Source organism: Dendropsophus ebraccatus, chromosome 9, assembly GCF_027789765.1.
Source record: "Dendropsophus ebraccatus isolate aDenEbr1 chromosome 9, aDenEbr1.pat, whole genome shotgun sequence".
Lineage (NCBI taxonomy): Eukaryota > Metazoa > Chordata > Amphibia > Anura > Hylidae > Dendropsophus > Dendropsophus ebraccatus.
The window spans coordinates 117,104,297-117,118,669 of record NC_091462.1 but is presented as its reverse complement, the minus strand read 5'-3'; the positions used below and the strand labels follow the sequence as shown (position 1 = coordinate 117,118,669).

Genomic DNA, 14,373 nt, shown 5'->3' with positions numbered 1-14,373 from the left:
TCAGAAGATGTTCAGGATTCTTAATAACCTGCTTTTTAGTTTCGGATTTCCCGTGATTAACGTTAGAGCCTCGGCTGAGGGATTTATCACTAGGATGAGAGTAAATATCCCATCCAATATGACTCCGGGATTGAGGGAAGTCAGAATGAGGCCACTAGCAGAAAGTTGCAAAGAAGCATTGAGAAAGGCCTGAAGGGTCATGACCCTAACTGCCCGAATATGACCTGAGACCTGAGGACCAGACGAGAACTCAGATCTGCTCTTCTTCATCCTCCTCACATGTCTCAGAAGAGACGTCACACTGAGTCCAATGCAGATGAGAGTCTCAAAAAACGGAAAGATACATCCGAGAAGTAAGTTGACTGTCACATAAGGCGATCTGGTGTTCAGTAGGTCTCCCGTCACAATTCTGGTCATATTGTGGTCGGGGATTATTTCCACCATCCAGGGAAAAGGCAGAGTAATGAGGAATACCACAACTAAAGTTACCCCGAGTATCTCCGCCATGGAAGAAGACAACCTGCTCCTCATCCAAGTGAAGTGACGGCCGGAGCAGTTCACCAGTTTCAGGCAATAATAGATGGAAAGCCAAGACGTATTCCAGAAATGGAAATAGGACAGAGTTAAGAATATGGTATAGACATACAGAAGCCACAACCTCAAGTTCAGCACGTTACTAAAGATGATGTTCATAAAGATGCTGTGGGTGGCAAAGCCCTGCTGGGCCAGGTTAATGAGAGCGATGGAGAGAAAGATCTGGTCACACGGGCTCAACCTCTGTCTCCTCCTCCAGTCTCCATAGTAGATGGCGATGATGATGAAGTTCAGAGCCGTTCCTGGAGCTAACATAAGGAATCCAGTGACCAACTTCGATAACTCCAGAGCCGTAAACATTTCTGCCGTCTCTGGGATGTTCTGGTCAACAGTGGAGTCAGGACACATCAGCCGGGACTGAATTTCTTACAGACAGATATAGTAATGCAGAGGGGTCAGATAAGGAAATGTCATCTGTATCCAATTCCACCGCCTGCCGGGACGACCTCATAAACAAATCTCTGTTCTGTACAATTGTGATAGGATCTGGTTATGATATATGATAGGTGGCAGAGGATTGTCTACACTCATACACTGTAACAAATCCTCGGAGATAAGTCACAAAAAATCTTTAACTTCTGAAATTAAAAAAGTATTTCTAGTCATTTAAAATGATTTGGAAATATGGAGGAAAGGGACAGATTTACTATTGGAAACACAACCAACATGATGCCACCGTTTTCACTAAAAGCCGGCGTACATGACGTGCACCAAGATTTTGACTCCTCAGTGGATAAGGGGTTTGGTTTGATCAAGAGTAGAGATGATCGAACAGGGCCGAAGTTCGGGTTCAGGAAGACAACAATGGACCAGATTGTGCAGTGTCTCACGAGGGTCACTGGGGTCACTGGGGTCCCTGTGTTTGGCGTCATCTGTCGTAGCTACATTCCAGATGTGTTCAACAAAATTTTGAGTGTTTTATGGTGTTTTGCTGTTTCTATCGATGTGATACCATTGTAGTCGTGTCAATCAACTTTGAGAGCACTGAAAGGAATAACACAACACTGTAGGATCCTGCTAGAAGGTAGGTGGAGCTTAGCTAGACGTTAAGGCCCTATTCCACCAAAAGATCTGACAACAGATTATCTGCCAAAGATATGAAGCCAAACCCAGGAACAGACTATAAACAGAGAACAGGTCAAGGTAAAGGAAAGACTGGATTTCTCCTCTTTTCAAATCCACTCCTGGGTTTGGCTTCAAATCTTTGGCAGATAATCTGTCGTCAGATCTGTTGGTGGAATAGGGCCTGTAGTGAGAAGTGCAGAGCAGGACAACATGAGAAGCTCTAGGTGAGATTTCTGCTGGAGGAGACAACGGTCTAAGTAGCTTTTCTCAGTCCAGCCTTGGTCCAGCCTTCCTTTACCGGAGAAGTTGTTCCAGTAGCTGAGGGCAGCTTGGGACAATGTCTGTTCCTACTAAGAATTCCATCTTCCTGCCACTGTCCTAATAATATTCTGTAAGTAGAGAACAGGAAAGTGAAGAGTATTCAGAGCTGTACTTTGCTATTGAGGACGGCAGTGCCATGGAGTGAATGTATTGACCCATCTCTGGGCCCTGCCTGCTGTCTGCTTCAAGGAGACCACAAGTGATATGGGCTGGAGTAAAGAGGACCAGATCACAGGACCCTTCATTCTGCTTCAGCATAGCCCAAACCTGACCAATGTTGATGTTCAAGCACTGCATTTCCATTTTTGATGATTATGTTAATGTTTTCTCGTTGAATACCAAACTACCATCTGTGCCTGGCTCTATTATTGCACATGATCACCCCCGATACCATTGGCCAGCACAAAGGCACAGGAGGTTCCCTCGGCAGTGTCAGACAAGTCTACTGGAGGATGTCCAGTTGGCCCGATGTCTGTACACTGACCTCTGTTATGTCGTTGTTCCTTCATGCAACCTAGAGTATAGACTGACGTTATCCCGCTGGGCTGCATGACGTGATATCTGGAGGCTAGAGGTTGGAGACTCGGGGAACCAAGAAAGATGAGTTGTTTTTTTCCTATCCCAGCCCAATAGTGTACAGGGGCACATAAAGGGGGGTCTAATACTATACAGGGGGATAAGAAGTGCTTTACATGATAAAGGGGGCCCTGTACTACAGAGGGGGGCCTAATTCTAGAAAGTGAGCACAGAGGGGTCCAATACTACAGAGGGAGGCCGAATTCTAAACAGGTGGCAGAGTAAGGCCACAATACTATACAAGGGGCACAGAAGGTGCCCAATACCAATACGAAGACACAAAGGGGGCCTAATACTATATAAGATGCAAAGAGGGGGCCTAATGCTAAACAGGGACTATGAAGGAGCCTAATACTATACCACAGGCACAGAGGGGCCAAATATGTAGAATACACAGAGTGGATCGAGTCCTATACAGCAGGGACAGGATGGGGGGGGGGGGGGGGGGGCAAATACTTTACAGGGGGCACAGAGGAAGTGAAATACTATACAGGAGGCACCAAAATGGCTCAATACTATAGATGAGGTACAAAAGAGCACAATACTATACAGGGGCACAGAAGGTGCCCAGTACTATACAGGAGGCACAGAGGGGCCTAATAGTATACAGGAGGCACAAAGGGGCTTAATACTATACAGGGATTTTAGAAAGGACTAGTACTAGGCCAGGATCCTGCTATGGCCGTCTGTATCCGCCGTCCGTGGGGAACAAGGATCCTGTTATGGCCGTCTGTGGGAACAAGGATCCTGTTATGGCCGTCTGTGGGAACAAGGATCCTGTTATGGCCGTCTGTTGGAACAAGGATCCTGTTATGGCCGTCTGTATCCGCCGTCTGTGGGGAACAAGGATCCTGTTATGGCCGTCTGTATCCGCCGTCCGTGGGGAACAAGGATCCTGTTCATATCATGTGACTTGTTCCCACCACTAGATGAAAGCACCGCCATATTAGACATGTGTTCCCCACAAGGTAACCCATTGACTCCCACTGGGTAGATAGGTGCCCCCACTCTGTGCTCTTCCTTACACTGGGTAGATAGGCTCCCCTGCTCCGTGCTCTTCCTTACACTGGGTAGATAGGTGCCCCTGCTCCGTGCTCATCCTTACACTGGGTAGATAGGTGCCCCTGCTCCGTGCTCATCCTTACACTGGGTAGATAGGTGCCAGATAGGTGCCCCTGCTCCGTGCTCTTCCTTACACTGGGTAGATAGGAGCCCCTGCTCTGTGCTCATCCTTACACTGGGTAGATAGGTGCCCCTGCTCCGTGCTCTTCCTTACACTGGGTAGATAGGAGCCCCTGCTCTGTGCTCTTTCTTACACTGGGTAGATAGGTGCCCCTGCTCCATGTTCTTCCTTTCACTTTGTAGATAGGTGCCCCTGCTCCAGACTCTTCTTTACACGGAGCCCTGCTCCGTGCTCTTCCTTACACTGGGTAGATAGGTGCCCCTGCTCCATGCTCTTCCTTACTCTGGCTATATAGGTGCCCCTGCTCTCTGCTCTTCCTTACACTGGGTATATAGGTGCCCCTGCTCAGTGCTCTTCCTTACACTGGGTAAAAAGGTGCCCCCGTTTTGTGCTCTTCCTTACACTGGGTAGATAGGTGCCCCTGCTCTGTGCTCTTTCTTACACTGGGTAGATAGGTGCCCCTGATCTTTGCTCTTCCTCACACTGGGTAGATAGGTGCCCCTGTTCCATGTTCTTCCTTACACTGGGTAGATAGGTGCCCCTGCTCCGTGCTCTTCCTTACACTTTGTAGATAGGTACCCCTGATCCATGCTCTTCCTTACACTGGGTAAAAAGATGCCCCCGTTTTCTGCTCTTCCTTGCACTGGATAGATAGGTGCCCCCACTCTGTGCTTTATTACACTGGTTAGATACGTGCCCCTGCTCTGTGCGCTTCCTTACACTAGGTAGATTGATGCCCCTGCTTCATGTTGTTCCATAAATGAGGTAGATAGGTGCCCCCGCTCCATGCTCTTCCTTACACTGGGTAGATGGGTGCCCCCGCTCCATGCTCTTCCTTACACTGGGTAGATGGGTGCCCCCGCTCCATGCTCTTCCTTACACTGGGTAGATGGGTGCCCCCGCTCCATGCTCTTCCTTACACTGGGTAGATGGGTGCCCCCGCTCCATGCTCTTCCTTACACTGGGTAGATGGGTGCCCCCGCTCCATGCTCTTCCTTACACTGGGTAGATGGGTGCCCCCGCTCCATGCTCTTCCTTACACTGGGTAGATGGGTGCCCCCGCTCCATGCTCTTCCTTACACTGGGTAGATGGGTGCCCCCGCTCCATGCTCTTCCTTACACTGGGTAGATGGGTGCCCCCGCTCCATGCTCTTCCTTACACTGGGTAGATGGGTGCCCCCGCTCCATGCTCTTCCTTACACTGGGTAGATGGGTGCCCCCGCTCCATGCTCTTCCTTACACTGGGTAGATGGGTGCCCCCGCTCCATGCTCTTCCTTACACTGGGTAGATGGGTGCCCCCGCTCCATGCTCTTCCTTACACTGGGTAGATGGGTGCCCCCGCTCCATGCTCTTCCTTACACTGGGTAGATGGGTGCCCCCGCTCCATGCTCTTCCTTACACTGGGTAGATGGGTGCCCCCGCTCCATGCTCTTCCTTACACTGGGTAGATGGGTGCCCCCGCTCCATGCTCTTCCTTACACTGGGTAGATGGGTGCCCCCGCTCCATGCTCTTCCTTACAGTGGGTAGATGGGTGCCCCCGCTCCATGCTCTTCCTTACACTGGGTAGACAGGTGTTCCTGCTCCGCGCTCTTCCTTATTCTTTCCTACTCCACAGCTCCGGGCCTTTCCTTCTGGAGGAATTTTAGAGATTTCTCATGAAAAAGGTTTTCTCATCTCTCATCATTCTTAATGCCTGGTTTTGTTTAGGCTCCCGGCACTATGAATACTGCAGAACTGATTTCTGGCAGCGGCTGTAACTCTTCAGTGCTGGGAACGGCCCGAACATCTGCATCCTGCTTGGTTATAAAGGAAACCTGAAGAATGGAGTCCGGCTGGGCCCATCTGATGAAGTCCACCTCACCAGGGCTCTGCATGTAACAATGGGCCCACAATGCCAAATGTCTGATATTATTTGGACGCATTTCTTCCTAACAAATTAAGTTCTGCTGGAATGTAATCCTGGGGCGGGGGAGGGGAGCGCCATCTGCTGAGCACAGGGGGCACAGTACATTACATTCCATGAAGGGGGCACAGTACATTATACTCCATGAAGGGGGCACAGTACATTATACTTCATGAAGGGGGCACAGTACATTACATTCCATGAAGGGGGCACAGTACAGTATACTTCATGAAGGGGGCACAGTACATTACATTCCATGAAGGGGGCACAGTACAGTATACTCCATGGAGGGGGCACAGTACAGTATACTTCATGAAGGGGGCACAGTACATTACATTCCATGAAGGGGGCACAGTACAGTATACTCCATGGAGGGAGCACAGTACAGTATACTCCATGGAGGGGGCACAGTACATTATACTCCATGGAGGGGGCACAGTACAGTATACTTCATGAAGGGGGCACAGTACATTACATTCCATGAAGGGGGCACAGTACAGTATACTCCATGAAGGGGGCACAGTACAGTATACTCCATGGAGGGGGCACAGTACAGTATACTCCATGGAGGGAGCACAGTACAGTATACTCCATGGAGGGGGCACAGTACATTATACTCCATGGAGGGGGCACAGTACAGTATACTTCATGAAGGGGGCACAGTACATTACATTCCATGAAGGGGGCACAGTACAGTATACTCCATGGAGGGGGCACAGTACATTATACTTCATGATGGGGGGCACAGTACAGTATACTTCATGGAGGGGGCACAGTACATTATACTTCATGATGGGGGGCACAGTACAGTATACTTCATGGAGGGGGCACAGTACATTATACTTCATGAAGGGGGCACAGTACAGTATACTTCATGGAGGGGGCACAGTACATTATACTTCATGAAGGGGGCACAGTACAGTATACTTCATGGAGGGGGCACAGTACATTATACTTCATGAAGGGGGCACAGTACATTATACTTCATGAAGGGGGCACAGTACATTATACTTCATGAAGGGGGCACAGTACATTATACTTCATGAAGGGGGCACAGTACATTATACTTTATGAAGGGGGGCACAGTACATGATACTTTATAATTGTAATGCACTAACCTGCCCCCTTAATAACACATATCATACACTATGCCTTAGTGTGGTGAGCGCCCGCGGTGCTATGGCGGAGGAACGCTGATCACTTGCTAGATGGTAAGGTGTGACGCCACTTTTGTGGTGATTGGCCGAGATGTAGCTGGTCCCTGAGATTTTGTGCCGTAACGCCATTGCCGTTTGGGTACACAGGTATCGTGACACACCTACTTTTAATTTAAAGGGCCAGTTACACCTTGTTCCCCTATGGACAGTGACCTGCCGGGGTCCCTTGGGTTGTGATCACGGTTGGCCAGAGTGGTGTAGGGACCCTCCCGGACTATCGATACTGCCATCCACAGAAAGGTGAAATGTCCCAAGGATATAGTGTACACTGGGTCAGTGTGAGGTGAAGAATCACAGAGCCTCTTTATCATAAATAATCTGTTGTTTACTTGGCAATATAACTTCACTGTGACAGGATATGTTTCCCTTGAGGAAGGGAGGAGGCTCTGCCGGGATGTTGGAGAATGAGGAAGAAGAAGAAAGAAGAAGAAATAAGAAAGAAGAAAGAAGAAGAAGATTTCTGTGTCCGTGTTTTGACCTTTTAGTCTTCGCACCACCTTATGCCCACTAGATTTGAGGGACCCGTCCTAGAGGGTGACACAGGGCCCAGACCTTGTTACCTGGGATGAGCTGAATGCTGAGGGTTCCCTGCTGACACCCGCGCTGCGAGATAGAGTTCATAGGCTTACTGCAACTTTGCTCTATCTAGATCAGTTCCTAGCTCTTTGGCTTTTGTGGATACTGTCCTGCTCTGTGACACTCCTTGTCCATGGTGTGGGTTGAGATGATTTCTGACTTCTCCTCTCCTGTAATGGGGTAGTGCAGCGTTAAACATTTATTCACTAAATAACACACTTTGCAAAGTTATACAACTTTGTAATGTGTGTTTTGTAAGTGAATGGCCCCCTTCCTTATGTTCCCCCAACCCTGGAAGTGTGGTGCATTATACACTTACGTGTTCGCTGTCGACCCCGGCCACCATTTTGGGTCGACAACGTCATTTTTGGGAGGCTGGCCGAACCACTCCAGCCGGTTGGGGGAACACGAGGAAGGGGGCCATTCACTTACATAACACACATTACAAAGTTGTATAACTTTGTAATGTGTGTTATTTAGTGAATAAATGTTTAGCACCGCACTACCCCTTTAAGGGCTTAACGCTGCATAGTGTTATATAGAGTAAACTGAAGGAATACTGCTAGCTGCATCTTGTCTTGCTTCCTACCCATATGGGGCTCTGACTAAGACTCATTTGCTTGAGACTGGGGACCTGGCAGAGGGCCGGGGCCCAAAGGGACCACTGTAGGGAGCTATTTAGCTTTCATCCTTCCCCTACAACGTCCAACACAAAAGACCCATACACTTCTTGTCACCCATGTGACTATCCTTCCCCAGCGTATCTAAGGTGCACTGTGAGTGGGTGAAGAGTGCATACAGAGAAAGTAAGGTGAGCTCTGATAGGATAGAAGAAGGAAAGACTCCCATAGGTTCACAGATCCCGCAAACAATAACCCTTAACATACTTCAGCCGTGCAGCAGATAAATACACATATCTATAATACCTATGATAGCGATATCTAGTGGCGAAACTTTATCACTACTTCATCACCACTGAACAACCATAAGTACAGGCTTTTACAAAGGATGTAACCAATAGCAACACCTGTGGTGGGACACCACATTAGATATAGGACAAATCACACTCCATACAGAAAGTGGATGCAATAAGGCATTGGTACACCAAATACATGTACAAAAACATTTATTCACAAAAAATTTCACTAGACGAAAGGAATTTCAACCCACACAGATTAAAAGCAATGAAAAACGACCCAGCCAGAGACCAGGAATGGTGTCAATGGTCCCAGGACCGGCATGAAGTGAGTAAGGGGCCTATTTTACGGAGCGATAGTCGGCCAAATCGGCCCGATTATTGCTCCGTGTAATAAATACAATGATCAGTTGATGACAACAATCGGCTGATCGTTGATATAGGTTTGAACCTATAATTGTCGGGCGCCGGCCGACCATGCATCGTTACGTGTAATAGTGGTGGGCAGCTGGTGGCTGAAAATTTACACTACCTATCCAGGCTGCAGGGCTCCTCTTGTGGTCTTCCTTTCCCCGGGTCCCGCGCGCTCCAGCTTCAGAGCGACCTGTCTGTCTCAGCTTAAGGGCCTATTACACGGGTCGTTCCCCGCTCGCTGCTGCCGCAATTCAACGCGACTGCAGCGAGCGGGTGAGTGCGGGAGGGGCGGCGGGGAGCTGCGGGGGGGGGCTGCTCGGAGGATCGCTGATCGTCCGGGCAGCCCATAGGATATAGCAGCGTCTGCTGCCGATGCTCCTATTCAACGGAGCGACGGCAGCAGATCGCTGTTATATCAGTCGCTTGTTTTTCAACATGTTGAAAAACAAGCGACTGCAACGATCAGCCGACATGAACGATGTCGGCTGATCGTTGCACTCTATTCCACGAGACGATTATCGTCCGTAGCGGCCGATATCGGCCGATAATCGTTCCGTGGAATAGGGCCTTAAGACAGGCCGCCTTGAGGCTATGTTCACACTGCGTATATGTCCGGCCGCATAGTGTGAACTGTGCGTCCGTTGATCATAAACTTTCCATTGTACGCAAACTACGTAAGTCTCCGGCTGCTTATTCATGGAACGCGCTACGTCCGGAGACTTAAGTAGTGTGAACATGGCCCCCAGCTGCAGCCAGAAGGACCCAGAGAGAAGAAGACCGCAAGAGGAGCCCTGCAGCCTGAACAGGTAATCTATAAGGTTTAAGCAAGGGCTGCAAGAACATTGGTAACGATGTCCATGCAGCCCTTGTAAAACGATAACCGGGCCGTGTAATAGGAAAGAAGAGGAAGAAAGAAGAATAAGAATAAGAATAAGAACTTTGTTTTAATAACCTGTTGCCCTTGGTTACGACCTGCCCTTGCACACTATGACAGGTCACACATGCTCCGTTCTCCTCATCTGTATGGTCAGTATTAGTATCTTTAGTTCATGTGTAAGCCAGCAGGATTGTGGGAAAGTGTCTGCTCTGCTGCAATGAAGCGCCAGGGTCCCAGATCAGAGAGGAAGACAGGAACTCATCACTTCCACCTTTGTTTCATGGGACGACGCCTTTATTATTTATAACTGGACAAACAGGAGGCCAAGAATACACTGGAAATTATGGTACTGGGGGAATGGAGGGGTGGGGGAGGGTCCGAATGCTCAGCGTAATAATGGCGCTCGACTAAGAGAGCTTCACTCTAGCTCTATTCTGGTGGCAGAAAACGGATCCAGGTAGAGATTGAATAAGCATAGCCCGGACTCTGTGTTCTCCTCACAATACACATTGGTCAATGCCTAGTGATCCTGCAGGTTCTGATGGGATCGACTGACCATCTAACATGTATGGAAGCCACCGGAGATTCTGGTAGGGAAGAGAAGGATCAGGCATGTTGGATTTTCACCGCACAACCCTTCTGCTCTCAGGGGTGTAAGCTGGGGCCACATCTCTCTGGTGGGTATGGATGTATTGGCTGAGATGGCTGATGGCAAACAAGCATTTGGCCCTCAGCTAGTAAAGGTGTACTGGTGTCTTCAGATGCTCAGAGGGTGATTTACAAGGTGCATGCTCTCACTTTAATACTCAGCTTTTAAAAAAGAAAGAAAGTTCAAAGTTATCTTGTGATGTAAAATATATAAAATTTATTGTCTGACTACACATGGTATGTTTGTAGTCTGTTACCATAGCGACGCATAGGTCTGCCAGGAGCTGTAGTGTATGTGAAATGGGCTGATCAGAAAATATAGAATTATAGAGATAAAGCCCCACGCCGTACATTTACTGTAAAGTGCAGTTACGTTGCTCTGCAGTTGTTACTGGTCTTTGTTCGTTTCTGTGTCTTCTCTCCATTTCTTCCTCCCTCTTTTTCACTTCCGTTTCATATATATATCTGAGGACAAACTGTTTCCTTTTCTCTCGTTCTTCCTCTGGATCAGAAAATCTCTGGATCCGGAACTGGATATCCTTAATGACTTCAAGGAAAAGCTTCAGCACCTCTTCATGTTTTCCCCTTGTCTTTAGGTGATCTTCTGGGGTGAAGTTTTCAAGAGCGAAGATCCTCTCCACATCCATGTCCTCGAATTTGGCCCGGACGTCCCTCAGGTTAGAGTGAGTCTTATGGGTGAGAACGACCACAGGGCAAATTCCTGCAAAACAATGAAGGTTCCTATGACGTGTGGTATTATCAGAAAGCAGAATTACTTATGGAATAAGAACTGAGGACCTTGAGATGTTCTCCACCTACAATAAGAATTCTAGAGAATATAAGACTGGACAGCTGGTGGTTACCTGTTAGGTTTTTGGCTATGTCGAGCAGCTCCTTTATTTCTGGCACTTCCTGGGAGGCGAGTCCTTTCTTCACACTAGAATTGACCCAAAAAGGTGTTAAATAAAGACCAACATCCCTGGAAATTACATAGAAAGGTTGAAAAAAGACACATGTCCACCAAGATCAACCAAGGGAGGGGAAGAATGGATGCAAGGGGGATGGATTGAGGATGGAGGGAAGGGGGATGGGGAGATGGATGGATAGATGGATGGATGGAAGGGGATGAATGGAGGAAGGGGGGTGGGGAGATGGATGGAGGGAGAGAGGAAAGGGGATGTATGGAGGCAAGGGGGACGGGAAGATGGATGGAGGGATGGATGGAGGGAGGGAGGGAGGGAGGGAGGAAAGGGGGATGGGGAGGTGGATGGAGGGATTAATGATTGGAGGATAGGGGATGGATGGAGGAAAGTGTAATGGGGAGATGGATGGAGGGAGGAAGGAAAGGGGATGGATGGAGGAAAGGGGGATGGGGAGATGGATGGAGGGAGGGAGAGAGGAAAGGGGATGTATGGAGGAAAGGGGGACGGGAAGATGAATGGAGGGATGGATGGAGGGATGGAGGGAGGGAGGGATGAAAGGGGATGGGGAGGTGGATGGAGGGATGGATGATTGGAGGGAAGGGGATGGATGGAGGAAAGGGTAATGGGGATATGGATGGAGGAAGGAAGGAAAGGGAAAGGATGGAGGAAAGGGGGATGGGGAGATGGATGGAGGGATGGAGGGAGGGAGCGATTGAGGGAGGGATTAAAGGGCATGGATAGAGGGAAGAAAGGAAGGGAGATGGAGGGAAGAGGGGGGGATGGTGGATGGATGGATGAATGGATGGATGGATGGAGGGAAGGGGGATGGATGATGGATGATGGATGAAGGGAAGGGCGGATGATGCATGGATGGAGGGAAGGGGGATGGAGGGAGGGATGGATGGAGGGAAAGTGGAATGGATCGGGGTAAATATTTTTTAGATGCACTAGGTTTTTTTAATCTGCCTGTTTTGCATATTCACCCAAAAATTCACATACTCCAGGATTTGCGCCAATCTATCGTTTCTCACTTTTTAAAAAGCCGTACAAAGTAGTGCAGGCCTACATCTGGTCAGTACTGGTGCAGGCCTACATCTGGTCAGAACTGGTGAAGGCCTACGTCTGGTCAGTGCTGGTGCGGGCCTACGTCTGGTCAGTACTGGTGCGGGCCTACGTCTGGTCAGTGCTGGTGCGGGCCTACGTCTGGTCAGTACTGGTGTGGGCCTACGTCTGGTCAGTACTCGTGCAGGCCTACGTCTGGTCAGTGCTGGTGCAGGCCTACGTCTGGTCAGTGCTGGTGCAGGCCTACGTCTGGTCAGTACTGGTGCGGGCCTACGTCTGGTCAGTACTGGTGCAGGCGTATGTCTGGTTAGTACTGGTGCAGGCCTATGTCTGGTCAGTACTGGTGCAGGCCTATGTCTGGTCAGTACTGGGGCAGGCCTACGTCTGGTCAGTACTGGTGCATGCCTATGTCTGGTCAGTACTGGTTAAGGTCTACGTCTGGTCAGTATTGATGCGGGCCTACTTCTGGTCAGTACTGGTGCAGGTCTATGTCTGGTCAGTACTGGTGCAGGCCTATGTCTGGTCAGTACCAGGTGAATTTATTTGTTTAATTTTTGAGAATATTCTATTCACAAATTTATGAACAGTTGTGTGGTTGTGTATAGTATGGTATATTTGTGTATAGTATGATTTGGTTGTGTATAGAAGGGTTGAATTTGTGTATAGTTGTGTATAGTATAGTATATTATGTTGTGGTTGTGTGTAGTACGGTGTGGTTGTGTATAGTAGTGTGTATTTGTGTATAGTTGTGTGCAGTATGGCGTGGTTGTGTATATAGTATGGTGTAGTTGTGTATAGTACGGTGTGATATGGTCTCCAGGTCACTTATACTGGTCCTCTACCTGTAGACAAATATTGGAAAAATGAAATCAGATGACTGCACATAGCGCTCGGCCGCCACAATTCTGTCCACCAGCTTCAGGTCTTTACTCCACTCCACCTCCTGGTCCAGAGGTAACAAATTACCTGAAAAAGAGACAAAGAGGAAAAGAGAATCACACATCATCTTATATAACATCACTGGGGACAGGGGACAGAAGGGAGGGGACAGGAAGTAAGGCGACAGAAGGGAGGGGACAGGAAGTCAGGTGACAGAAGGGAGGGGACAGGAAGTCAGGCGACAGCAGGGAGGGGACAGGAAGTCAGGTGACAGAAGGGAGGGGACAGGAAGTCAGGCGACAGAAGGGAGGGGACAGGAAGTCAGGCGACAGAAGGGAGGGGGTAGAAAGTGAGGTGACAGAAAGGAGGGCACAGGAAGTCAGGCAACAGAAGGGAGGGGACAGGAAGTCAGGCAACAGAAGGGAGGGGACAGGAAGTCAGGTGACAGAAGGGAGGGGGCAGGAAGTCAGGTGACAGAAGGGAGGGGACAGGAAGTCAGGTGACAGAAGGGAGGAGGTAGGAAGTGAGGCGACAGAAGGGAGGGGGCAGGAAGTCAGGCGACAGAAGGGGGGGACAGGAAGTCAGGCAACAGAAGGGAGGGGACTGGAAGTCAGGCGACATAAGGGAGGGGACAGGAAGTCAGGTGACAGAAGGGAGGGGGCAGGAAGTCAGGTGACAGAAGGGAGGGGACAGGAAGTCAGGTGACAGAAGGGAGGGGACAGGAAGTCAGGTGACAGAAGGGAGGAGGTAGGAAGTGAGGCGACAGAAGGGAGGGGGCAGGAAGTCAGGCGACAGAAGGAAGGGGGCAGGAAGTCAGGCGACAGAAGGGGGGGCAGGAAGTCAGGTGACAGAAGGGAGGGGGCAGGAAGTCGGGTGACAGAAGGGAGGGAACAGGAAGTAAGGCGACAGAAGGGAGAAGGTAGGAAGTGAGGTGACAGAAGAGAGGGGACAGGATGGGGGGGACTTTCCCAGCATCGTTGTGATCACCCAGCTTTCCTAGCATTTTATACTCAGTAAAACGATGGTCAGAAAGCTTTCCTGCATGTTGTGGTCGGTATGATGAAGATCACCCAGCTTTCCCAGCATCTTATACTCAGTATAATGGATATCACCCAGCTTTCCCAGCATCTTGCAGTCAGTATAATGGCAGTCCCCAAGCTTTTCCAGCATCTTATACTCAGTATGATAGAAGTCACCCAGCTTTCCCAGCATCTTGT

General features: G+C 49.3%; 2 protein-coding genes across 2 annotated transcripts in view; both read right to left on the bottom strand.

Moving 5' to 3' along the window:
- Positions 1-942, bottom strand: LOC138801890 (taste receptor type 2 member 140-like). Its single transcript, XM_069984982.1, has one exon. It carries the CDS (start codon positions 940-942, stop codon positions 1-3), a length of 942 nt encoding a protein of 313 aa, XP_069841083.1.
- Positions 943-10,457: 9,515 nt separating this feature from the next.
- The window catches only part of LOC138800584 (uncharacterized), a 7,637-nt gene continuing 3,721 nt past the window's right edge, over positions 10,458-14,373 (bottom strand). Inside the window, exons 3-5 of the mRNA XM_069982359.1 lie at positions 13,120-13,243; positions 11,156-11,229; positions 10,458-11,013 (exon numbers count right to left, since the gene is read on the bottom strand). Of these exons, the coding sequence (XP_069838460.1) occupies positions 10,646-11,013; positions 11,156-11,229; positions 13,120-13,243 (566 nt within the window). The 3' untranslated portion in view covers positions 10,458-10,645. The remainder of the gene's footprint in view (positions 11,014-11,155; positions 11,230-13,119; positions 13,244-14,373) is intronic.

What these genes read in the sequence shown, in the direction of transcription:
- LOC138801890 (XM_069984982.1), bottom strand. Translation starts at nt 942, where the DNA reads ATGTGTCCTGACTCCACTGTTGACCAGAACATCCCAGAGACGGCAGAA.